Below are 26,996 nucleotides of genomic sequence, written 5' to 3'. Positions count from 1 at the left end.
TCTTTGTTTTTTGGAGGGGAAACTGGGAATAGAGAAATTTACATGTAAATAAAGAAAATATCTAAAAACAAAAAGAAAAACAAAAACAAAAAAAAACAAGAACTAGAAGTTGGATGAGACTATAAGCTAATAGACTTTAATGTTGGAATAAATGTTAAGGAAGCAGCCATTTAAATGTAACTACATAATTGGGGGAAAATAGAAAGTAACCAGGTAATCTAGAAAAAGCACAGACTCACACAAAAAAAGAAGTCTGATTTACATATCAATTAACTCTTGACCCAAAAATTAACAAAACAGAAACAATTATCAAAAAGAATAATGAAGAATTGCCATATCTAGTGTCTAATTTCAGAAACTGTAAGGTATGGAAAAACAAGCACATGAGCCCACAGCAAGAAGCAGATTCAATAGAAGCTACATCTCAAAGGCCTGATACCAGCCAGACACATGTGTGCTGTTGCCTTAAAACGGTTGTTCCAGCGATGTGCAGAGAACTATGGGGAGGTGTTGACAACATAAAGGCAATAGTGTGTGAGCAAAATGCATTTGCCAATACAGAGAAAGAAAGGGAGAGGAAAAATCCAACCAAAACAGAAAATTCACTGCAAAGAAGGGTGAGCAGAGCCCTGGAGGGGTCTGTCCATAGAAGTTTCCCAAGGAGGGTCTGTCCACAGAAGTCTCCCAAGGAGGGTCTGTCCACAGAAGTCTCCCAAGGAGGGTCTGTCCACAGAAGTCTCCCAAGGTGGGTCTGTCCACAGAAGTCTCCTGGTTCTTTTGTCTCTGTTTCCTCTTTTGTTAATGATCTTTCATATTTTTACTCCCTCCCTCAAACTTTAGCTAAGGGTTTAATTTTCTTCATATTGAAAAAAAAATCTAAGTTTTATCCATCTTTTAAAATTATTTTTCTATTATTTATTTCTAAGTTGTATTTCCTCTTTTCTTCTTGCTTTGATTTGTTGTCCTGTTTCTAGTTTCTGTAGGTGCAACTTATTTGGTGAGATGATTCTTTTTGTGTGATAGTAGGATGCTGGCCTGGTCACCAGCTGCATGGATTGTCCTTTGCATCTCCTTAGTCTGTTTATCTTTAAAAGCTAAAAGGAATCTCTAGTACCCAGCATGTTGGCTCCTTTGTGACTTTGATTGCAGATTTTAGTCTATTTACATATTAAGTAATCCTAACATATAAGTACAGTCTTAGCCATTTTCCTGGGGATTTCTTGTTTTACAATTCATTGGTTTATCTCTTTTTTTTTGTTGTGCTCCTTGCTGATTTGATCTGATGTTTTGCTTTGAGCACATGACTCTTCTTATGGTTCTTAGTGATTTTGTGCTTTGAGGCAGGGTTTCATGTAACTTAAGTTGGCCTTGAACTCCGTGTGCAGTAGAGGACAACCTTGAAATTGTACAGCTGACCCCCTACTCCCATCTGAGTGTTATGCTGGGATTAAAGGCCACACATGCACCACTAATTTCAAGTGGAACCTGCTAGTTGGTTTTAGTTTAAGATTGCCATAAAACATTTTGTAGCTGTGATGTTCTGTTTCAGAGTGGTAACAACTTCAATCTCATATAAATACACTTTTACTCCTCCACTCCTTTTTTTTCTGTGACTGTCACTCATATTTTTATAGTTCTGTATTCACTATAACAATAGTGTTTGTAACTTTTACACCAAATTTGAAGAGCTGTGCATGCCTCAGTCTCAGCTCAGGGCCTGAACTCACCTGTTGTACCTGCTAGTGAGTTCTACATCTTGCATTCTTCATACGATTACTGCTTCTTGTTTCTATTTGAGGAGCACTCCTCAGCATTTTCTTAGACAGATCTCATGTTGATTGACTCCTTCTCTCTTTGTATGGGAATGTCTTTACCTCTTTTTCATTTCTGAAGAATACCTTTGGGAAGTTTTGGATTCTAGTTTGGTGAGTTTTTACCTTTGAGCAAAATGAGTATATCACCCTCCTAATTCCTGGCTTTTTTGTTGAAAAAGTCCAATATGGCTACAGACATTGCCTTTTATGTGACCAGTCTCTCAAGTCTGATTTTGCCTTTTTTAAAAAAAAAGTTTAAAAAATTATATTATATTATGTGCATGGGTGTTTTACCTGCATGTATATCTATATACTATGTGTATGCACTGCCTGTGGCATTTGCTCTTCCTCTGATCTGAGGTAAAGTGTTTATATTCCTTATTTCTGGATATACACATGCTTCTCAAGATTTAAGAGGTTTGGATAGCATTTCTTTATGCTTTCTGACCATTTCCCCTTTTTGTGACTCTTATGCTTTCTTCATTTTCCTTAATATTTTTCTTTTATCCTTTTTTCTGGCCAGTTTAGATGTTGTTTTTCTGTTTATTTATCTTGCTCTTTGATAGTCCACCCTGCAGGTGATGCCTCATTGAGTTGTTCATTTCTCCTGCTGGTCTTCAGTTTCCATCTTCTTATTTAGTTCTTTTTGCTTCTCTTTTATGTTTTCAAGTTTTAAATTAATTTTCTGATTTTTCTGGTGTTTTTTTTCTAATTCTGTCTAGTTTTATATCTGTTTATGCCTATCATTTAGCTTTTTAAAGATGATTGAATTCTTTTTTCAAGCAGTTTGAAGACCTCTATTGTTTGGATCAGTTACAAACAGTGTTTTTATTTCCTTTGATACTGCTGTATTTGCCCTTTTTTTGTTTGTTTTGTTTCTGGGTAGCTCTGCATTGGTGTCTGTACATTTGAAGGAATGTACATTTGTTTTTGTCTCTATAGACTGTTTCAGACAGACATTCTTTTCTGTTTGTGCTTCTGTAACAATATACCTGAGACTGGTAATTATAAACAAAAGAAATTTATTTCTCACAGTTCTGGAGTCTGAAAGCTCCAAGACTAAGACAGTAGCAGGCTGGGTTGTCTGGGACTGTCCTCTGCTTTGGAGGTGGCACCTTGCTTCTGCATACTCAGGAGGGAGGAATCCTGTTCTCATGTTGAATAAAGCAGGAAAAATTCTCAGGCTCTTTTGCAAGGGCACCTAATCTCATTCATAAGGGCAGAATGTGACTCAGCAGTCACCAGTTATTTATTTCTTTAGACTCTAGGGATTGAGTTCAGGGCCTTGCAAATAATAAGCATGCACACCAATGAGCTACTCTCTATCACAGTAGTCATTGTTAAATAGTCACACCTACATACCATTGTACAGGGGAGGAACCTTTAGCGTTTGTTATAGAGGGAGCAGAAAGCTAGGGAAGTGGTTGAGCTGGCCAGAGCAAGCTACATGGTTCACAGTTGGGTTCATTGCTAGAGGCTTCGATGTTTGTGGTCATTGGGTGGCCTTGAGTATCGTAAGGTCCCTAATATGTTTTAGAGTCTAGGTGGCAAGCCTATACTAGGTTTGTTGACAGCACCTGCTAAGTTCATGACTGGGTCTCTGAGTTGTCAATACAAGCCTGTATGACCCAGCCACAAACTTGCTTCAGGATCAACTTCTACGACCAACCAACTTCTTGCACCTCTAGGATACCACTGACATGGCTCCTTCTGGTTGTTTGTAGTTGGTATTTCTGTCTAACAGAATCTGAAAGGACCTGCTCTCCTTTCCAGAGCTTCTGCAGGGTATGTTGTATGTAGTACTGTGCTCACCATTCCTGTCCCATATACGAGACCACTGTTTCCCACTCCCCTCATTCCAACTCCCCATCTTTCTGTGGGCTGAATTCTGAGCATGACTACTTCAGGCCATTGATGAGAAGACCAGAGTTAACTGTCAAGGGTGGCTCCTGAACCATAGACATGAATGCAACAGTCACATCATCCCAGGGGTATGTGAGCGCAGCTCCTCCAAGTTCCTCTGCTTATGGTTTTGGCAGGAGAATTTTCCAAAGCCAAGTAGCCACAGGTGTTTGGGACCATTTCTAGATCTAGAGCTGGAAATAATGCTGTCAACTTTGCTCCTGACACAGAGCTCTGTCCTCTCAGTGGACACTGCTTCTTATGGGCTCTCTCAGGCCTTCAGCACATTCTTTGTGAATCTCAATGCTCTCTCACAAGTGCTTCTATCCATAGATGGCTGTGAACTTATTGAGTAGGTTCAAGTGGAAAACCACCTATCCCAATCTTACTGGGTTGACAGTTTTCTTTATGAGTCTACTATGTGTATGAATGTATCCACTACTACTGCTGCTGCTGCTGTTGCTGCTGCTGCTGCTACTACTACTACCACTACTACTATTACTACTACTACTACTACTATTGAGTTAATGCTTTATTGCATGTTTAAATACAAGTTGTGATTTAAATACAAGATATGATTTGGGGGACACTTTATTTAAGTCTTTGCTTTTTGTTTTCTATTCACTCACAGTGTGGTAAACACATACATGAACACATTTGAGGTATACACTGTTACATTGGTAATTGTAGGCATAATATTCTATACCCCACCCACCCTTGAAGTGAGAGATGTAATTAGCTGAGTCTCTAGGAGCCTTCTTCTTCCCCCTTTTCTCCTCCTTATTTCTTCTTGACATAATTCTTCCATGGAATTCCCTTCTTTATGTTCTGACCATCTACTTTCTGACCAACAGGACCTGGAGTGGGTTCTCCAGGGATTCTATCAGCTTCTCTGCAATTAGCCTCCTGGAGCCACCTTGAAGTGATGCAAGAGGGCCTGGCTTCCCCAGAGCCATCCTCTAGTCTAACACTCCCCTTATCTACTGCTCCAGGGAGCCAGATACCAGGAAACCATTATGTTAATACAGCAACAACAGCTTCTATTTTTTTCAATCCCACAAAAAAACACTTGTGACCTGACATGATCTTAAGATGCAAACAAAGCCTCAACACACTTTAGTCCATGAGTTTCTTATTAGTACTGCCCTAAACCATAATCCTAAGCCAGTCATGGAAGAGTGTTCTTGCCTCTTGTCTGAACTAGATGCTCCCTGGAGCAGTGATACACTGATGCTGTCTAGGGGCCATTTTGTAGTTTGTCTTCTAGCTTCCCTCTTGTCTAAACAAATTATGTTTTCCTACCACATTTGCTGTTCCACCTATCAGATATTATTGATTTTGTTTTTTGGAAATACATTGTTCCCATTGTTTATCTTTGTTTAAAAACTGTTCTTGTTTTATGGATACTATGTGAAGAGTCATATTTATGTTCAGTTTTCCAAACTTGCTTTAGATCAATTTTTAAATGTCTTTTTTGGCTTCACTCATGTTTGCACATACAACACACACACGCACACACACACATGCACACGTGCACGCACACACGCAACACACTCTCACATATGCACGCACACACACGCACACACACTCACACATGCACGCACACACATGTGAACACACACTCATACGTGCACACACACATTCAGTGCACACACACACATGCACACTCACACATGCACACACACTCACACGTGCACACACACGCACACTCAGTGCACACGCACACATGCACACTCACACGTGCACGCACACACTCACACTCACATGTGCATGCACACACACTCTCACATGTGCACACACACGCATGCACACTCACACATGCACACACGTGTACATGCATGTGTGTGTGTGTGTATAAGATATGGGAAGGAACAGAAAACTTGCAATTGGTTGGAAGTGGTTGAGTAGGCTGGAGCTGTCTACATGGTTCACAGTGAGGTCCACAGCTGGAGGCATCCTGTGGCCACTGGTGGGCTTTTCAAATGACCCTCTTCCCAGAAAGAGCTACTAAGAAAGGAGGCAGAGCAAAAGGACACATGACACGAAAGCAGAACGGAGACTGGGAGAAGGTTACAGGGAGAAGGGTCACTAAAGCGTACTTGGCTTGAAGCTGCTGCAATGGTATCTAATAGCTCATATGGTGGTTTAAAATAAGTTTAAAAAGGAAGTGCATGGGAGATATTAGTCATCTATAAAATGATGCATCATTTTTAATACTAATAAGCCTGCAAGAGCTCCAGTATTCTAAAATGTTCCAGGATCACTTAAGATGGGCTCTGTTCCACATTTTGTGCCATGGTATGGGCAGTGGGGGAAGGGGGAAGGATGGATTTTTTTTTAATCTTCTGTTTGCATATAGAGATTACAGACTGCTGTTGCTTCAACTTCTCAAATCCCTTCTAACTCTGATTTTATTGTTTTGCTGGAATTTTTTTTTCCTGTGGAGGTTTTGTGTGCAGCTGTCCATATATACTCAAGTGCATGTCTCTATGGAAGCCAGCCATGGGTTTCATTTCTTAGGCACCATTCCCTTTGTTTATTTAGACTTGACCTTTACTTGGCCTGTGTTATTTGAAATTTTGGGGTATCTCTTTGTGGTCACCAGATAATAGCAAGGAAATTAGATCACCTCACATTAATTAAAGAATTTAAAAATGGAAAAACTCCAGGCAGGCAAGCTGTGAATCTTGACACCTGCCTGGAGGAGGAGCATGAGGGAAAGATGGGGAACTAAAAGGCCTTGCCATTTGAGTGAAGTGGGCATGCAGGTCAGCCACTTGGCAGCAGGCATCCAGAAGGCAGGGAGGAGCATTTTAGAGAAAGAGTAAAGCCCAAAGCTTTAGAGAGAGCATGCTTTTAAAGAACTAGAAGAAAAGGAAAAGGTTTGCTTTTCTAATAGTTCAGGATTCTAGCAGACTTACAAAGCTACATGACTGCGGCTCTGTGGGCTACTAGAGATTGAAATCTGGCAAGGACAGTCATCATCTCATTAAAGGGATAATCATTTTGCCTATCTCTGAAGCACAGTTTAAGCTGAGCTTGTCTTCCTTAACCTTGCTCAACTAGAATGTGATGTGTGCACACTAGCCAGTGATTTCATCTTCTTGACAAGGAGTGGTTTTCCCTTGGTGGGCCTTGACTGCTTCACTGTCACCTGGAACTTAACAACAGACCCACCAGGCCTCAGGGATCCAACTCCCCAGCTATGGGACCATTTTTTTAAAGTCTGGTTTCTGGGATCAAATTCACAAAGCAAGCACTTTACCTACCTCCTGCATCCTCAGTACTCACTATATCTTGTTTTCTCCAGCTAGTTGTGAATGTACCAGATGAAATTTGAAATATGTGTTTGCTTCTCCCACAAAGCAATGATGGGCTTTATTATTAGTGTTAACATCAACCTGAAAAGAAACCTAGAAAAAAAATTGAAATCAGCAAAATTTCTTTCTTTTACCCTTTGGTAACTTTATTAGACTGTGAAACCATATTTGACTTCCCCCACTTGGTCTTAGTGAGAGAGGAAGTGCTTAGTCCTGCTGGGACTAGATGTGCCAGGGAGGTATAGTACCCAAGGGGCTTTCTTCTTCTCTGAGGAAAAGGGGACGGGTAATAGGAGGAGCGATTTGCAAGGGCAGGACTGAGAGGAGTAGGGAGAAGGGGAGCTGCAATTGAGATGTAATGTGAATAAAAAAAATAAATTGTGGGAAAAATTTATAGGGTATTTTTGATAATTAACATTTCTTAAAATGATAAGCACATCTCAAAGGTTTGTGCATTAAGAATATCAGAGGTTGTTGGATATTCTAATTTTCTTTCTCCTCCGAATCTTCTTTGATGATATACCTTCTTTTCTGTAACTTTGTGAGTCACCTTTTAGTGTTTACTTCTCAGCCTTCAATTAGTTGACAGTTTCATCACTGAAAGTTTGTTTTCATTTTTCAAAGTGAATCTCAGAGTCAGGACTTGGCACCATGTTACGCTCAGTGAGTCGCTCCTGACAAGATAGGACAGAGGCTAGGGAAAGTGGTCCTCTGTCAAATGAGCTGATGCTGCTTGCACGAGTATGACTTAACTTGCCGCTGATGGCAACTCACTGGAGTGTGGCCCCACCCACAAGCAACAGGGACGAGGGAAGAAAGAACTTTGTTCTGTGTGAAATGGAAAGGCTCTTTTTATCTCCTGAGTGGTGCTGAGGCTGCCCTTCAAAGCACTAGGCTATGGACACTTTCATGCCAACCGACACAGGTCACTGAGAGACTGAACACCTGATGTCCAGGAAGAACTAGTCCATGTCTGTGTCTGCCTCCTCTACTTGGCTGGGATTCCTGTCAGAAGTCCATGGCCCTGGAGGCCTTACCATGTACACGTGAAATTGTCTTGTCCACACATCAGCTTTCATTCTTACCTGCCAGGCAGTGTCCGAAAATCTGTGCATGTCAGCCAATCCTGCTGTGTCTCTTGTCACTGCTGATCAGTTTTATGCCACCATGCTTACAGTCTTGTATTTCCTCTTTATTGCCTTACAAGAGTTTACAAAGAAATTACTAATTTTTTCATGTATTTATAAGATTTTTACTCTGGGAAGTCTTATTTCTGAGATTATATTAAATCACAGTTACAAAAATTTTATTTAGTGATTTATTTAATTTTCCTAGTAATACAAATGAAATTTTCTGTGTTGTGCCTGACAGACTAGTCATATTAAAACAGAATAATTGTCTGCCTATAAATTTTCCTATAAATAAATGACTGCTCACTGAGCCATTCCTAGTTCAGCTCTATTTCTTTTCATGTGTTGTCATAGGCACAGGACAATATTTCTTGACATTGACACCAAACTTCTGAGAATTAAGTAAAAGCTATGAACCTTTATGGAGAAGAGAGGCTCCCCACACACACTACAGTTACAAGGATATGTGTGACTTGACTTAGTAGTTATCATTACAGTATAAGAAATGATCTGCTATTCTAATTTTTGGTTTAATGATTTTTAAACACATAAAGTAAAGTAATCTGTTAAACTCAGGAATTAGTAAGTGAAGAAGTGGAGCTCCAGTTCTGGGGCTGCTGCTGCTGTCCCCCCCCCCAAATACACAGGGCTGTTCCCTTAAAAACTAAAACCAGAGACTTTTGTTATCATTTATAGGTCTATGTTTCTAGTGAATCTTGATTTTAATATAACTTGTTTAATTGAAAAATAATATTTGTTGAGCATCTACTATTTTTTTAATGTGTAAAACATTTATTTATGTAAGGGTATTAGAAACATGTTGGTTTTTTAAAAAAATTAATTTAATTTTTTATTTATTCACTTTACATCCTGTTCACTGCCCCTTCCTGAGCATCTACTATTTTTAATAATTGTTGTGCTTTGTAATATGGTCCTTATCTCTAAGGAATTTATCATCTTTACTATCACTGTAGGATTATAGGTATTATAGGATTGTAGTTCAGTAATAACATACTTGACAAGCATGCACAAGGCCTTAGGTTTGATGCTCAGTACTGATAAAATAAAAAGAGGAAAAACTACAGATAAGAAGTTGACTTTACAGTAATTAGACATTTCCAGAAGTGATTTGTAGAGATTAATCTCTTCGGTTCGTCATACCTGGCATAATTATCATCCTCTGGTTCTCTTTATAAAAAGAGAAATCAAAGGCTTCAGTGTCTTGTGGGAACCTGAGGATTTGGTGTATCATAAAAATCAGGTCTCTAAAGTAAATGAGAGATAAGCACAAAACATAGCTAGACTCCTGAATTACTTTATCTAGCAACCAGATCATGTTCAGTGAGGAGTGGTATGAATGTAAGCCTAGCTCGCAAGCCTTCCAGTGGTATGTCATGGGGAATTCTGTTGAGTTTGACATAGGCAGGACAGCAGAACATGGCAAATAGCTGGACTCCTTCTGAAAGAGAGGACTTGAAGTGCTTTAAATGAGGCAACACTGGCTTGAAGGATGCAGGACTACTCCAGGCAACCTGTCAGCCTTGGAGGGAGTATGCAGACTGAACATAGCAAGGCTGTTGGGAAGAGCAGCTGTAGCTAAAACTGAAAGAACTTGTTTCAACAAGCACATCATGTGAGTAATTGTACATTTGGGATGCAAAGTTCCTGTACACCAGGTTACCAGATATGATCTTACTGTTGCTTACTGCACATCACCATTGATGTACAGGTCTGCTGTGTCAAGCTTTTCATTGGCATGCTTTTTGATGAACGTTTATACATTTTAGAACTTTACTCTTTTGAAACTTAGGTTTCTTAGCCTTCCTTTGGATAATGTTGGATTCTAAGTGGCATTTGAGTTTTCTTCTGAAAGCAAACAGCCACTTTACTAAGGCTGACTGTGTTTGGAGTTGATCTCTTTTCTTATGCATCCTTTTTATCTGAAATGTCTACAATATGGGTATTTTGTATACAGGTATATACCACATTTATGCTATATGTAAATTAATGTGCCGAGTTATAATTCTTCCATATGACGTTCCCTTGTCTCTACAGTCTTGTTTGGCATTATTTTTAAAACTGTGACTGCGATTTTATGTAAATCTTTTATGTTTTCAAAATGAGTAAAATGGGAGATACAAAGCCAAACAAGTTGTAATCTTTGTTTGTACATCATATTTTGAATTTGTCCTATATAGTCTCTTCTACTTTTCTAGCTAGCTGTGAAAAACAAAAAGAAGAATACTATAGCAGTTCTATAGGTTCTTAACTTCCATTTTGAAAAATATGTATCTGATAGGAAAATACTTCTTTTCATGTTTTTTTCCCCAAGTATTCGAGCTGCTTTTGTTGGAACTTGTAGATGGATTTGAAATGCCCATCGTGCTTTGACTTCACAAGAAGAACTGAAATCACAGTAACTCCCACATCTTGACTGTGCTATGTGCTTGTCTGTGTGGAAAGATCTTCAGACTTTGACTTTGTAATAAGCAGGGCTCAGAGGAAATAAACTTGACATTCTTAAGTTGTGGTAGCATTTGTCCCTGTAGTCTTCTGTCATTTCTTTTCTTGATAAAGATGTGGAAGCCAGAATTCTAAGAGTGCATTGTCTCAGGTGCTACTGAGAACTGCAGATAGCATCCGTATGGGGCTCTTTGACCTTTGAGGAAGCAGGTGGAGGGAAGAGAAGATGGAATTTTTAAAGCAGCATGGAAATGAAAGTCAAGGGCAAAGACTGTAGGAGAAGGACACACATACTCAAATGCCCCTTACCATCTGTACTAAGCCTCATCCAGGTGGGCATCTTCACATCTGCCAAGACTGCTTTGCTTTTTAAATCCAAATTCTGATCAAGGCAGCAGCTGCTGCTAGTGGTGTGCATGAGTGTGTCATGTAGGAGGTCGGCCGTCATGAGATAATACAAATAATCAGTGAGGGAATAATTAATGATGTGGCAGGGAATATTTTTGATAAATGCTTAGGGAATGAGGTGACAGGCGTGAAATTAGAAAATTCCTTCAGTGATCTGAAATATAAATAGCTTTCGGAACTGAAAAGAGTTTCTCAGCTGAAGATTTTATTGTGTTGAGAGGAAAAACTTTTTTCTTTCCCCCCCTCCCTTCCTCCTTTGCAAGTTGTTTGTCCATTCACAAAACAAATACTCTGAAGCCCAGAGCGGCTCATGGGAATAAATTTCAGGTCGAATTAGTACAGTTTCCTTGCTGTCAGGATGCTGGAATTAATGGTGTTTTGATGACACGAATTTTGAAGGGCCAACAAAGAGGCTGAAGGGAGAGAGACATGACTCCTTAGAAGCTCAGGCCTCCTCTCCCCCAGCCTCTCTTGTCTTCCCTGTCATCCGTCTGCCAATCTCCCTGTCCATGGTTAGTTAAAGGCGCTTTTTATCCTCTTTTCTTTCCCACAGAGTTTGCCAGATCCGGCCCGGTGCCTGGGTTCCAGGAGGACACGCTGCAGTTGGCCTTCATCGACTTGAGACAAGTAAGTCTTTGTGTTTTTGTTTTTTGTTTTTCTTTTAAGATGTGTGACTGAAGACCATCAGGTCTTAAGGAAAAGGGGAGGGGAGGGGGCTTGGCATTGGTGATTCACACTGGAGACCTAGGGCTTTTCCCTGTGTTTGAGGCCACCTCTTTTATTTAGCTATCTGAGATCCTTAGCAATGGTGGAGTAAAGATTTTGTGGGTAGAAGGGTAGGCAGGGGGTGGGAGGAGGGATCCATAGAGTAGAGGGACTCAAGTGACCCTCAAGTGATGCGATCCATTGTGTGGCCATTGACTTCTGCAGACACAGCGAAAAGATGACTCGTCAAACCCATGCTAAGCAGGTGCACTGATGCAGAGACTGCCCGCCTAGAGAACTTTGTCTGTGGATAATGTGGCCAGTAGTGTTGAAGGAAAATGAAATGCTTTGCTTGCTGGGATGTTAGTCTGGCTTGTTGAGTTTTCCTTGCTGCCTCGTACCTTCTGTTGCTTCTTTTGTAGAATGTAGTCAGCCATCAGCAACAGAGTGGGGTGCTTACAGATGCTTTGCAAAGGTTCTGACCAGTCATGCTAGTCTGATGGGAAGTCCTGTTACAGTGTCATGATGAAGGCTGGTACTTAGGTCTACCTGAGCTCTGGCAAGCCCATAAGATGGAAAGGCCACCCAAAGGGCTGATCTTGTAGACTAGAAAGGGTGGGTTGGTAGGCCCTGGTGTTTTGGGTATAGGAGGACAAGATGGGTGGGGGCCAAAAGGGAGAGCCGTAACTGTGCTCTGTCATCTCTTCACTCTGAAGATGGATGGGGTTGGATAGAAAGTGTGAATGAAGTGAGCATCAATGACTGATGCTTCTCTCCTATTAAAACAATCTTTTTTTGTCTGTTTTAGAAGGGGGCTGGCTTTGTTTCTCCTGCCATAATGATGCAGTGCCTCTTGTTTTCAAAGCTGACATAGTTTGCATTCTGAAAACTTGTAGATGCCCAGAGTGTTTCTTAAAGCTGTAGGACCCCTTGTCTGGGTAACCTCCTTACCACTGTGTCTGGATTCCTGCCGGAATAGCTTTTAACCTGTAATGGATGGCCTGAGCTAGCCCTGGACCCTTGTGGATGGGTGGTGTAATCTGTCATTGATGACAATTCCGGAAAGCCCTGTTCAGCAGAATCATGTGTCTATAGTCCCACCAAGGTTTGAGGATTCAGGCCACGTCCCAGAAACGTGTGTCAACTTAATATTTGGGGGCAGGGTTAGGGGTTCTCTTTTTCATAAAGACTTCCTAGCATTGTCAGAAATGGGGCTCTTCCCCCACGCTGATTACCTTCCACCTCTAGATTTGAGATGCTCAAGTTTTAGCCTTTGATCTAAGACGGGAAGAAAGAGATTTTGTTTTAGGGTTCAATGGGGATGCGTTCCCTCCCTCTGGAATTTGGTTTCCAAAACCTCTAAGGCAGTAAAGCTTCTTGGAAAACAGAAAGTGTTTTTCATTGGAAGGACATAGACAAGAAAAAGCTTTCTTCTCACTGTCCATACAAAGAAAATGTTGTCATTCTCAGTAGTTTGTGATTTTGATACCTATAGAAAGCAATTAGTGTTCAAAGGCAATGTGATCTGAGGGGTAAATGGGAAAGCACATCACTTGTGCGAGTACTTGTAAGCTCTGGGTGAGCAATAGTGGCATAGATTCTGAAGGGCCTGTCTGGGCTGCATTCCCACCCCAGAGTTTCTTTGTGATGTTTAAATGGTAAAAGCCCAAACTACAAAATTTACTAATAATGACAGACTGTGTCTCTTCTTGTTCCATCTGTCATAAATTCTACTTATTCCTTTCTCTGATACAACAGTTGAAAAGGGGTAATTTCCAACCTAGATGATTTGAACAACATCCTTAGTTTAAGGCTGTGTTAGCAGATCGCTGACATAGTACAAAACAAACCTTTCACATTCTGGTTTAAATAGATCTCTTTCTCTTCATTTATATAGACCTTTCTCAGATGTTCACACTACAAGTAAAATTCCATTTGTATGTTACTATATGGGACTTAACATAAGATGAGGTGTGGCTAAGTGTCCTGTTGTTTGTACTCCTCACAGTCCTAAAGCACAATTCTAAATTGGGGTGTGTGTGTGCCATAAGAACTTGCAATGTTCCCTCCATCTTTGCAGAACACCCAATTCACACTGTGTGTTGGGCCTCACTTGGGGAGAACTCTATTCAGAGCAACACATTCATCTCCAAGAAATCTCATCATAGGGATGGCCATAGCCTGTCTCAGTGCTAGCCCTTTGAATCTGTATTCACTGTCTGCTTGTTTTAAAAGAGGCTTTGGCTTTCTCTTCCTTATGCTGCTGGGCATCTTCTTTATTGATGCCGGTGGTGTCTTTTCTCTGTGCAGGAGTGCTTCCTGTTCATCGGCCTGTAGATGGTGGGTTTATGAACTGACCCTACAAGTGGGGCTTTCACTAGAGCTGTTCTTCTTTAACACAGAGATTCTGTCATTCTCACAACTATCTAAACCTGTTTAGGTTCTGATTTTACTATTTGACTTATTAATAGACTTAATTAGGCTTTTACAAGTCAGAGATCAAAACAGTAAATGGAATTAGCAGGGACTTGTACTAGAGCTCAGCAAGTGAAGCAATCGGCATGAAAACTGGCCTGAGTTTGCTCCCTGGGACTCATATAAAGGTAGGAGAGAACTGACTGCACAGAGTTATTCTCTGAGCTCTGCAGTAGCATGTGCACACTCCCCCGTCCCTACACACACACTAATAATAGTAAATAAAGTAATTTAAAATGGTAATAGAAACACCAGAAGTGAAAATTAAAAGCAAATGTTATAGGATGTTTTCTAATCAAGTGTCTGTTTATCCAAGATAGAGCATACACAACAGCTCCCAGAACCCGCCCCCCCACCCCCGGCCAAAAAAAGAAAAAAAACCAAAAAACAAAAACAATTCCACCCAAGTCTAGCTGGAGTTACTTAGTGGAGATTCAGAGGGTTGTTTATAGGGAGCATCAGCAATTTAAGCAGCTAAGCAGTGCAGTTGCAGAAGAACTGCCCCTTCCCCAGCATTTGTACCTTCAGAGAGGGGAGGAGAATCATGACCCCTCCTCCACTTCCAGGAGGAATGCACAAGTGCCAGTCTTGTGGGAGCTCCCTGTAGGCAATCACAGGTGCTATGATTTCAAGATGACAGTAGCCATGTTGGGCAACAGCTATGCCTGTTCCATTAAAGGCAAAATGTAGTATATATGCCCATATAAAAGGGGTCTGACTGGTGTGGTTTAGAACGCACACTCTTTCAGTGCCATGCAGATACTGGCTGTTTGCCTGTCTAAGCGTGGCAGGCCGATCATGCACTCATGTTCTCTTGTGTTAGACTTTTAGATGCAATTAGGTGAATGATAATTTAAAACGTATTCAAAATATGACATTGATGAAAGACTCTCTGTATAGGCTGTAATAGCAGAGTATAATTTAAAAGCCCTGTAATTTCATTAGAAAGAAAATTAGATGTGGATTATAAAGCTATTCATCCTTTTTTTCACTTACTCTATTTCCATTTTTCTACTTCTTAAGGTAAAAAGTGAAATGACATTTTGAATATACAAGCTTTCATGATATTTCAGAGTTAAAATATGTTGACATACACTTTTCATTTGTTGAGATTCTATAATTAGAAAATCTTCTATTAATAATAATGAACTGTGCAGTACAAATTGAAAGGTTTTTTCCTTAACATTTCATATTTATGTTATATAAGTTCAATTTCAGTACAATTTTATATGCAAAAATGTGTATATATTTCATCTTACAAGCTTTGGGAATGTTAAAATCTTGAGGACAAAATAAATTCTCATTTAATGAACCATTTTAAAGTGGTAGGTGGAACTGGTGACCTAGTTATTCATCTTTAGGCGTTTTTGTGGGCCAGCAGTAGATTCTTGGTGGCTCTTTACTTTTTAGCAGTTCTATGGGAAAATGTGAAGTAGAAATGCTGTTGAACATCAACATTGGCTTTTCATTTCAGTCCATTTCATCAAACACTGAGTGCCTGTTGTGCACACAGCTTAAATGATGCACAGTGAGCACACACTACGTGTGACTTATGCCTAAAGGATCACATGGACCATCACTTAAGTCCTTGATTCTAGTATGGACATGTTGTGATAAGAATTGTCTTGGAGACAGTAGAACATTGTATGTATTTCAGTTGTTTGACTCCCATACATGCTGGCTTGAACCATGTGTGGTGTTCAGAGTTCTATTAATCAACAATTCTAGATCACTGAGCAAGTCTCTTCACTAGAGTCAGCTGCTGCATTGAAAAGATTGGCCAGTGTAGAAGCTCTCAAGACCTATGGCCGGTTCTCCTCCGCTTCATGTGATATTTCATGCACAAGCAGTCTGCCATAATCTGCTCACACCATTTGGGAAAGGTTCCAAGAGAGGAAGTGAACAAAAACATAGAAGTCTGTGCTCAGAACTAGCAGATTGTCACTTCCATCACATTTTACTGTCTTCAGCTAGATACAGGGTCAATTTGGTGTAAAGAAATTGGGACATAAACTACATCTTATAGTCTAACTGGAATTGAGTACTTATACATGAAAAGTGCAGATCAGGGGCAAGATTGAATCTGTAAGTACAAACAGGGTCCATTTTAGGCACAAAAAGCTGTAAAATAATTGTGGAGAGGAGAGTTAAACTGAAAGAAAACTGTCTTCCTCTGTATGTCTCTGTGTTTCTGCTTCTGCCTCTGTCTCTCTCTCTCTGTCTGTCTGTCTGTCTATCTCTCTCTCTCTCTCTCTCTCTCTCTCTCTCTCTCTCTCTCTCTCTCTCTCTTTCTCTCTCTCTTTCTGTGTGTGTGTGTGTGTATCAGTTGTATGTATGTCAGTGTGAATGTGTATTGGTTTAATTAAGATGTAGACTCTTAGGCCAGGCGGTGGTGGCGCACGCCTTTAATCCCAGCACCTGGGAGGCAGAGGCAGGTGGATTTCTGAGTTCGAGGCCGGCCTGGTCTACAGAGTGAGTTCCAGAACAGCCAAGGCTACACAGAGAAACCCTGTCTCGAAAACAAACAAACAAACAAACCAAAAACAAAACAACAACAACAACAAAAAAGATGTAGACTCTTTATTCCTTTGGATTTTTAAGATCTTCTTTAACCCTTGTCCCCTAAGTTGTCTTATTTTGTCTTTATTCTCTGTTGTTATGTTTCTTGAGAATCCTTTTTTAATGTCCTATTTATCATCCTTCAATGCTGTAAAGTGTGTTACCCTAGAATATTTGATGCTGTTGTTATTCGAATTCACTGTGAGGGCATCTGCCTGCCTAAAGAAGTGTGCTGTATTTATTTAGCTACAGTATTCACCTTCCATGTCTTACAAGCAGTGAACAGTTGCAGATGACCTTTGCTTGGTAATAATCACCTTGTCCTCTCCTTCATAGCCCCAGCAGTTGCTTACTTTCGATCTGCATTAAATGTTTTTAAAGCTGAATGAACGAGCCTATGACATTGCATCAGATCTCCTGAATGAAGCTTGTTGGCAAGGCACTTCCACACTGAGCCATCCCAAGATATCTAGGCTTTTTTTAGATTGAGCTGGGGATATTCCCTCTAGGGCACTTATTCCCCAACTTCTTCCCTGCGTCTAAAGTAAACACAGTGCCTTTCCATTGCAGACACAGGGCTTGCCTTAAAAACAACAGTAGTGTCTAAAGAGCTACCTGTCCTTTTTTTTTCTGACTGTGGAAGAGATTATGGTGCTATTTCCCCACTTAGAACCAGAAAACAACTCAGAAACCTTTGTGTACAGCTTCACTTTCTATTTTCTATTGTGTCTTGATCCTACTCAATAAAGGTTTTTGTTTTGAAATCAAATGTCTATTTACAATGAACATTATGTTATTACTAAAATAAACCTTCCCTATGTTAATTATTTGAATCCTAGTCTTAATAGAAAATCCACTTACATCAGAAGATGATTCTATGACCTAGCACATGTTAAAATATCCTTTGAATCACAGGATAACCATTCTAAACTACTGCCTAGCCAGGGGACTTTACCAGAGGCAAGTAGGACTTGGGCAGCCCCATATCTCAAAAGGCCCCAGGTGCAAGTTATCATTTCCTATCAGAAACAAGAAGTTGTTAACATGAAGCTACCTCCCACAAGTGCTTCTTCATATTAGTTCTTCATCTGCTGGAATGTGAGGAACAGTTTATAAAATTATATTTATTATATTATTAATATTTGAAGTTGCAAGGGGCTTTTAGACAGTTTATAATATTATATTATTGTTGTTTATAAGATTATATGTATTATATTGTTGTTATTTTTATTTTTATTATTATTATTATTATTATTATTATTATTATTATTATTATTATTATTATTATTATTATTGGCAGGCCCTTACCATGTAGCCCAGGTTGGATTTGTACTCTGGATCTTCAACTTTCTAAGTGCTGGAATTATGGAAATTTACTACCATTCTGGCACAAAGATTCCTGGATAATAGTACTAGTGGCTGTATAGTAGGGGAATGAGTTCCTGAAAGAGATAGTCTTGGTGGTGGACATCAGAGAGAAGTGTTAAGACCCCTTCATCAGGTGTCTTAGTTACTTTTCTATTGCTGTGACAGACAGTGTGACCAAGGCAACTTATAAAAGAATGCACCTAATTGGTGGCTTGCCTACAGTTTGAGAGAGTGATTCATTGACCATCATGGTGAGAAGCATGGCATCAGGCAAGCAGATACAGCACTGGAGTTGTAGAGAAGACTTTAGAACAGATCTACAAATTTGAGGCAGAGAAAAGTGTGTGCAGCCACACTTTTGTTCAATTCTAAGCACAGCTGCAGAACGTCCTGCAAGATCACCAGGCAAGGACAATTATGCTGCACCTTGGTACTCAAATTCTCAGAAAAGGACCTTTAGCTTCAGTTGACACCAACCTAGTATAAAAATAGTAGTTAACTTCAAAAGGTGGTCTTTTGGTCTTTGGAAACAGTTTTTGTTGTTTTGAAAAGTAATATTTTGTGCACATTGTTTTGTCAACACCTATGCCCTTCAGGATTCAAAGGATTCAAAGGAAACTGATAGCAAATAAGTCCTGTTCCTTAGTTGATAGATCTTCCTACATTGCTTATAGCCTTATAAAAACTATGACTGGCTCAGCATAGGTCAAGAGAGGGCACAGTGATGAGGTCATTTCATAGAAGCCACTTCCAAGCAGGGCTCCTTTTCAACTGTGTGTAAACCTGAGTGTCAGCCTGAAAGCTCAGGTGTCATCTGCCAGTCAAAGACAAATAGGTTGATGAGGGAAGGACGTTTTCTGCTCAGTATCCTCTTGCATGGAGGAGTACTAGTTACAAAAGTCTATACGGAATTGCTTTAGGGACGCTGGGAATCGAAGAAGAAAGACTGCTAGTAGTAGAGGACAACTGCATGAAAGCCATGGTAGTTTTACCAGGGGTAGGCCATTCATTCATTCATTCATTCATTCAGTCAGTCAGTCAGTCAGTCAGTCAGTCAGTCAATCAGTAAAGATTGGGTCCTTGAAGGGAAACTGGAAGATCAGATGAACTCTGCAATGTATTTTCTAATGTCTGATTTCCTCAGATGAGAAAGAGACCTACTTTTTGGCAATAAGTCATAAGGCCTTGGTTCTTTGTATGGTGGATAGTTAGCATTTGGCTTGTTTGATGGTTCTTTCCTCTGAATCATTTGTGTGCCAGGCAGCGCTGCTTATGAACATCATGTGTTATGGACCTTCCTAGGGTGCTTTTGTTGTTTTAATGACAAATACATGATAAGAGAAAGCCAAGGTTCTTTTGGTTAGGTAGGTTAGGTGAAAGCCCAGAAGCAACACAGCAGACTTTTTGAATATTTTCCTATGAAAAATCCATTAGGTTTGGCCTTCCAGCTAATGGGCCGCCCAGGTTATCATTGTCTTTTTTTGCTTTCACTCCATCTGGCCATAGCTTGTGGACAGTCAAGGAGTTAGCTTGACTGTCCACATATTTTACTGCAGCTTGGAAAAGTACAGAAGACCTTTTCTACTGCATGGTAGAACAGAAATGTCCACAAATAAGTCTGGTCTGCCACAACCCTCTGCTCTTTACATCAGCAGAAGGACCACCATAATTCACCTTGGGTGTGGTGATAGCATTACTCTCCAGAGCTTCCTACCAGGTCTGTCAGCACAGAAGTCAGTGCTACATTCCATTTCTGATTGTAAGCAAAGCCCTAATAATCATAGTATAGAGGCTTCCTGGTGGTTTCTGCCTAAGTCTGTAGAGTGTGTCACTGAGCTTCTTCTGCTTATCTTAGATGCCTGGTATCTTAGTTAGGGTTTTACTGCTGTGAACAGACACCATGACCAAGGCAACTCTTATAAGGACAACATTTAATTGGGGCTGGCTTACAGGTTCAGAGGTTCAGTCCATTATCATCAAGGAATATTATCAACAGGGAACATGGCAACATTCAAGCAGGCATGGTAGAGGAGGAGCTCAGTTCTACAGCTTCATCTGAAGGCTGCTAGCAGAATACTGACTTTCAGGCAGTTAGGATGAGGCACACACCCACAGTAACACACCACTCCAACAAGACTATACCTCCTTTAACAGGGTCACACCTTCTAAAAGTGCCACTCCCTGGGGTGAGCATATACAAACCATCACAGGTGGGGAGCCTGCAAGATAGCCTGAGGAATTCCACTATGCTCTGTTTCCCATTTTCAAAAAAGCCGATCCAGGAGCTTCCCTCCCATATTTAATACCTGGCATGTGTATGAACACCTACAAATTTGAAACTTAGGGGTTTTTGTTTGTTTTGACACAGTCCCAACTTCAGGAAGACAGGTGGGAGATTCATCACAGACGTGTCTCCCGGCGAACAATGTTGGAGGTTGTGTTGGTGCTAGCTGAGTGAAAGCTTCCTTGTTCTGAATACTGATCTGAGGTCTGCTAGCTCTACTGTCTAGGATCAGACTGGAGAACACTCAATCCAAAGACGAAGCAGCAGAGCCAGGCCTAAAACTTGTCTCACACCTATATCACTGAATCATTGACAGCCACTGGAGGGCAGCAGTGAGAGACAACAAAGGTCTAGATTTAGGGAATTGGGGCATATTTCATTTTGGGGAAAAGAAAATAAAACAACAACAACAAAAATACCTTTGCTATAAACTATTCCAAGCCACCTAGACTCGTGAGGAGCAAGTACCCAAAAGAATCCAGAGATCCCTAAACTTAAAGATTTCTTTTAGGCAAGTTCAGAAAACAGGAATGGATAAAAGAATAAAGACTGATGGGAAAGGAGAATCAAATGGCTTTAGTGAAAGAAGGACAGTCTACATCAAGGCCTAACGAGGAAGCTGAAACAGAGCAGGCACACAAATAAGAAAGCGCCAAGGTGGGAAGCAAAGGCAAGTTACAAAGGTTGGCTCTTTGGGGCAATGGGACCCCGGGGAAGTGTGTCCTTTCCAAGAGAACATAACAGCAAGCAGGTTCCCGCAGAGGCAGCAGGCTTGTGTATAAGCAGCCATGCCTAAGAGTGGCCCATCTCTTACAGGAGGTCCTTCTTGACTATCCTGTATTATTTCTTTCTTGGTCTGTTGATTTCAAGGGATAAAACAATTCACTGAAGTTATAGAAAAAGAGAAGATAGGGCATTCCAATATGCCATTAAGGAACTCTTATTCTGAAGTAAAAATGGAACTTGACTGTGAAGCCTTACTAAATAGTATTTCTTTGGAAAGACAGCTCTCCTTCCTCTGCTACCTTCAGTACCACACCCTCCTTTAAATACTGGTAAAACTCACAGAAAATAACCAGTAGAAAAAATAAAACCAAAAACAAAACAACCAACCAAAAAACCTTGACTCCTAGTTTTTATGCAGCAAGTGAGATATATTCAGTTAATCTAGAAACTCAATATCTGTTCTAGGAGGCCAGCAAAAGGCTGTGTTTCCAAGGCTTATAGTAGACAAGTGTTCAGCAGTTTCTCAAACCTCTTAGTTTAGAAATTCTTAATTTTTCTCTTCTCTGTGGTTGAGTATACTTTCTCGAACTTGTACTGTTGGCAAGGCAGCGTGATGTCAAGAAGTCTGGAGCTGGGCACATGTAAGTTACTAGCTGTGATATTTGATTAAATTATTTGATCTTATATGTAATTTTTTGACCTACAAAATAAAAATCTTCAACTCACAAAGTTTATAAAATTGGTGTAAGTACTAAGAAGATAATATCATGGCACGTAATGCTTGGTTAGCATATAACTGATGTCAGTAGTACTGTTACTATCTAGCTGTTGTTATTCCTGTTTTATGGTGTCTCTGTAGACACAGCATCCACAGTCTTCATCAGGAGACCCCTTTGTCACTGGCTTCTCATGTTCTGTGACTCCTGGTGAGTGAGGAATTGAGAATAGTAGCTATTACATGTTCTCAGCTCTGCTAAGTGCAGTGATAACTGAAAAGAACATGAATCTGGATTTCTCTCGCCTATAATAAGTTATAATTTGATGGCTTTGGTTATTTGGGGTTTTTTTTGCATTAAAAGGTACTTATTTAGAAAAAAGATAATTAGAAAAAAAGATAATTGCACATTAAAATAATTTTATAGATATAAGCTAAAGCTAATCCCATTAAAATTTTACTTTTGTGAGGCCCCTTCTGGTCTTTATTATATGTGTATTATAACACCTGTGTCATTTAAGCTTTTAAATTTAACATAACAAACATTTTAAGCTTTTTTAAAACTCTTAAAAGTCAGTTTAGCAAGGTATAATTTGTTTCCAACAAAATGTATGTTTTTTTTGTTTGTTTGTTTTTTTGTTTTGTTTTGTTTTGTTTTTAGTTTGGTAAGTATACATTCTCCTATGAGCGCCATCTCTGAGAATAGTTCTGTTGTGCACATAATCCCTTTTGCTTAAGCTGGTCTGTCTCCTGGACCTCAGGCAATCATTCAACTGTATTTTGAAATTCTAGAGTTGATATTCTTTAGTGTATTCTTTCTGTCTTCTTTAGTTCTGCATATTTTGTGGTATCTTCACAGTGATAACTGTTTTAATAGTTTGTTCTTTTTTATTGAGGAATTAAGTTTTTTACAGTGATCTGTTATTATTTAGCCATTAATCTCTTCAGTTTTGTGCACATCGTTTTCAATTTGGACTGTGTGGTAGTTTAAATAAGAATTATCCCAGCTAGTCTCTGCCACTTGACTTCATGGTCTCTACCTGGCTGTGCTGTTCGGGAGGTTTCGGAGTTGTAGCTCTGATACAGGAAGAGTGTAGTGGGTGGGGTTTCAGAGTTTAAAGCCTCTTGTCACTTGCACTTCTCTCTGCTTTATGGTTGAGGATGTGAACTCTCAGCTCCCTGCTGTGACTGCTGTGCCTGCCCTTGCAGCCATGCTTCCCACTGTGATTGACTCTTCTCCCTCTGGAATTATAAGTCAAAATAACCTTCTTCTTCCGTAAGTCACTTTGGTCAAGGCATTTTATCATGACCCCAGAAAAGTAACTAATGCAGGGTACTGTAAACAACACTGCTAAGATTGTTAACATGAATGTGTTCATGTGGATGTAAGCTTTTTTTGTTCTTTTAAAATTTCAAACTGCTCTCTGTTAGACCATTTTCCATTCCCACCATCATGAATAAGATTGTAGGTCATCCCATGTGCTAATTTTCATTTCAGACCATACTGTGATCTCTGACATCACAGTTTTGTCTTTTCCAGAATGCTGTATGGTAGTTATGCTTTTAATCACTTAGCATATTGCCTTTGGAGTTTCCCCATACTGGTGGTGCCTATGTTAGTTATTCACTCATTGTTATTGTCAAATAGTATGTATTCATATATATATTATTTGCTTACTCATTTATCAGTTGATTAGTATTTAAGTTTGTTTCTACGTTGGGGATATTGTGATAAATCTACAATAAATAAGAATGTGCAAGATTTTAAGTAAACATGTTTTATTTCTTCAGAGTAAATACTTGAGAGTAGAATTACTAAATCAATAAAAGTATATTTTAATTTTATCAAAAATGGTTTATCAAACTACTTCTCAAAGAGACTTACTCATTTTGCATCCTCACCAGCAACTCAGGAGGGTTACACTCTTTCTATACCTTTACAGGTGTTTGATAGTGCCATGGTTCATTTTGACACTTTAAAAAATTACTACATTGTGTGTGTGTGTGTGTGTGTGTGTGTGTGTGTGTGTGTGTGCTGTGTGTGTGTGTGTGTGTGTGTGTGTGTGCGTGCGTGCGTGCGTGTGCATTCACATGCGTCCATGTGTGCATGTATGGTTGTTAGAGGACAAGTTCTTATCATTGGTTCTTTCCTTCTACAATATAGGTCCTGGGGCAGGGTTATCAGCTTTGAGAGCAGGTATCATCCACTCACCCATCATATTCTTCTGATACTGTTAAAATAAAAATTTTGTCTAGTTCTAAAATTAACTCTTACCTGAGTTCTGAAGGCATTTTATGTATTCTTGTTAACAGCCCATTGTTGGAAATATGTTGTTATTTTTTATTATTCTGTATATTATCATTTTATTTTTTCATTAACTGATTTATTTATTCACTTTATACTCAACATCAGCTCCCTTTGTCCTTCCAGCCCCCTTCTCACATGGCTCCTCCCCCCATTTTCCCCTTCCCTTTTCTTCTAAGAGAGGGGGAGGGCCCCTTGGGTATCACCATACCCTGCACATCTGTTCCCTGCAGGATTAGGCAAATCCTCTCCCACTGAGGCCAGACAAGGCTGTCCAGTTAGAGGAAGAGGATTCACAGGTAGGCAACCAATTCAGAGACAGTTTTTTGGGGACCTAAATTAAGACCACACTGCACACCTGCTACATATTTGCAGAGGGCCAAGGCTCAGTCCATTGTCACTCTTTCATTGGTGGTTCAGTCTCTGGGAGCCCCCAAGACTCCAGGCTAGTTGATTCTGTTGGACTTCCTGTGGAATCTCTATCTTCTTCAGGTCCCTCAATCCTTCCCCTAACTCTCCCATAAGACTCCCCAAGCTCCATGTAATGTTTGGCTCTACATCTGTTTCCATTGGCTGCTGAGTGGAGCCTCTCAGAGGACAGTTATACTAGGTTCCTGCCTGTAGGCATAACAGAATATCATTAATAGCATCAGGGATTGGCTCTTGCTCATGGGATGAGTCTCAGTTTAGGCCAGTGATTGGTTAGCCATTCCCTCAGTCTCTTCTCCATCTTTGTCCCTGCACATCTTGTAGGCAGGACATATTTTGAGTTGAAAGTTTTGTGGGTAGGTTGCTGTCCTTGTCCTTCCACTGGGAGACCTGTCTGGCTACAGGAAGTTGCCACTTCAGGTTTCATATCCCCTACTGCTAGGAGTCTTGGCTAGAGTCACCTCTATAGACTTCCTTCCCACCCACAATCTCAGGTCTCTGGCATTTCCTAGAGATGCCCCCTCACTGATTTCCATTCTTTCTTTAGCTCTCCCTATACCTGACACACAGACATACAAACACACACACACACACACACACACACACACACATTTCCTTCCCTATCCCCTCTCCTCTCCAGTTCCCTTCATTCATACATCTTTTCATTTTCTTAATAGTATCATTAAAAAAAAAAAAACAAAAACAAAAAAAAAACCTCATTCCTGAAAAGTTTTATTGGCACCTCATTTATAGTAACATTGGCTTTTAAAAAAAAAAAAATCTGTTCCTGCTCTGTTTCCTCTCTTAACAAATCTTCAGTTGACTCCAGGTCATGATGTTTTTCTGAGTTTTGTTTTTGTTTTTTGTTTTTTGTTTTGTTTGTGTGTTTGTTTTTGTTTTTTTTTCTACAGGTCTTAAAATGCCAGCTCCTGGGTTTAGGTCTGTGATGATAAATCTTGTGTTAGCTTTCCAGTGTGGTGCAAAGTGTAGTCCAGGTTCCTGTGGAAGATATAGCTTTTCTACAACAGTTTATTTTTAAAATATCTGTACTTTCTTGATATGCCTTGACAGCTTTATCACAAATCAATTGAGAGACTGGAGAGATCTCTTAGCAATTAAGAATGCTCTTGCAGATGACCTGAGTTTGGTTCCCAGTACTCATACTGTGTGTGCTGCTCACACTTCCCTTATAAATGTAGCCGCAAGGGATCCAGTGCCTTCTTTTAGTCTCTACTGACACCACATGTATGTACATAAACACACACATAATAAAAATAAAAAATTTAAAATACTAGTTGGCTTAAATGTGTTGGTCTATTTCTGGATCACCTATATTTTTTCAGTTGATAGCTATGCTTACTCTTTAGTGTTTGATTGAACTTTGGGCTAAATCTTGGTATTTTGTGTCATGATTTCTATACCTTTATCTCCTTCAATGTTGTTTTGTTATTCTAAATCACACAGACACAACACACACATGTGTGCATACACATTTGAAAATCAGCTTTTTAAAAAAGCTTCCTGGATTTTTGATCAGGGTTATTTTGATTTTGTGTATTTGTTGGAGAAAATTGACATTCTGACATTTATCATTCTCCTTCAAGAATGTTGTCTCTCCATTGTCTGACTTGGTGCTGGGTAACTTTAATCAAGTCTTGCCTGTTTTGCCAAAATGATTCCATGTCACAATGTTCATTGCAATGCTCTTACTGGTTTACTGTCACTGTTTAATTCTTCTATTGTACATATGAAAATACAACTGTGTTTTGTTTATTGGCTTTGAATCTCAAACTTGCTGAAGAACTTCCTATGTTTAGTTTCTTGGGGACTTTCTGTGGGATGTTTTCTGTGATACTCTCCTCACCTATGGTCTTTCATTTCTTGCCTTACTATACTAGAGCCTCCAATGCAGTGATAGGGAAGTACTAAAGAAGAATTCTCACATTATTTCTGATCTTAGTTGTAAAGCAATCTTTTCAAGGCTAGAAGTAGTAAACCAAAGTTGTATATGCTTCTGCTGGTGGAGGCAGTTTAATTCTTAATTTTGCTTAGGGATTTTATTATGTTTGGCCTGTCAGTTTTATCTTACATTCTTTCTAACATTTTGTTTTGCATTTAAATTGTAGTATTCATATCTCAAGTCTTTGGGGTGCTGAATTGCTTCTTAAGGCACATTCATTATTGAAGAGACGCTTTTAGAGACCTGTCTGGTTTCTGACAAAGGGTTCTTTGAGGTTTGTTCAATAGCTACTTTTACAGGAGCCCCATCTCATGGAGGTTTGTGCTTTTAAATGTTCTTTAATTAGATAGAAGTAAGAGAGAACCTTTTTTTTTTAAAGATTTTATTTATTTATTATATGTATACAATGTAGCTGTCTTCAGACTCTCCAGAA

General features: G+C 39.7%; 1 protein-coding gene across 2 annotated transcripts in view; it reads left to right on the top strand.

Annotated features, from left to right (window-relative positions):
* Positions 1–26,996, top strand: part of Exoc6b (exocyst complex component 6B) — a 472,818-nt gene that overhangs the window by 340,632 nt on the left and 105,190 nt on the right. For both annotated transcript variants that reach the window (XM_031382365.1, XM_031382364.1), the window contains exon 20: positions 11,591–11,664. In XM_031382365.1, the coding sequence (XP_031238225.1) occupies positions 11,591–11,664 (74 nt within the window). The remainder of the gene's footprint in view (positions 1–11,590; positions 11,665–26,996) is intronic.

The sequence above is a fragment of the Mastomys coucha genome, unplaced genomic scaffold, assembly GCF_008632895.1.
Source record: "Mastomys coucha isolate ucsf_1 unplaced genomic scaffold, UCSF_Mcou_1 pScaffold20, whole genome shotgun sequence".
In the NCBI taxonomy this organism is placed as follows: Eukaryota; Metazoa; Chordata; class Mammalia; order Rodentia; family Muridae; genus Mastomys; species Mastomys coucha.
Note: the sequence above shows the minus strand (reverse complement) of the source record. Positions and strands in the feature narration are given on the sequence as shown.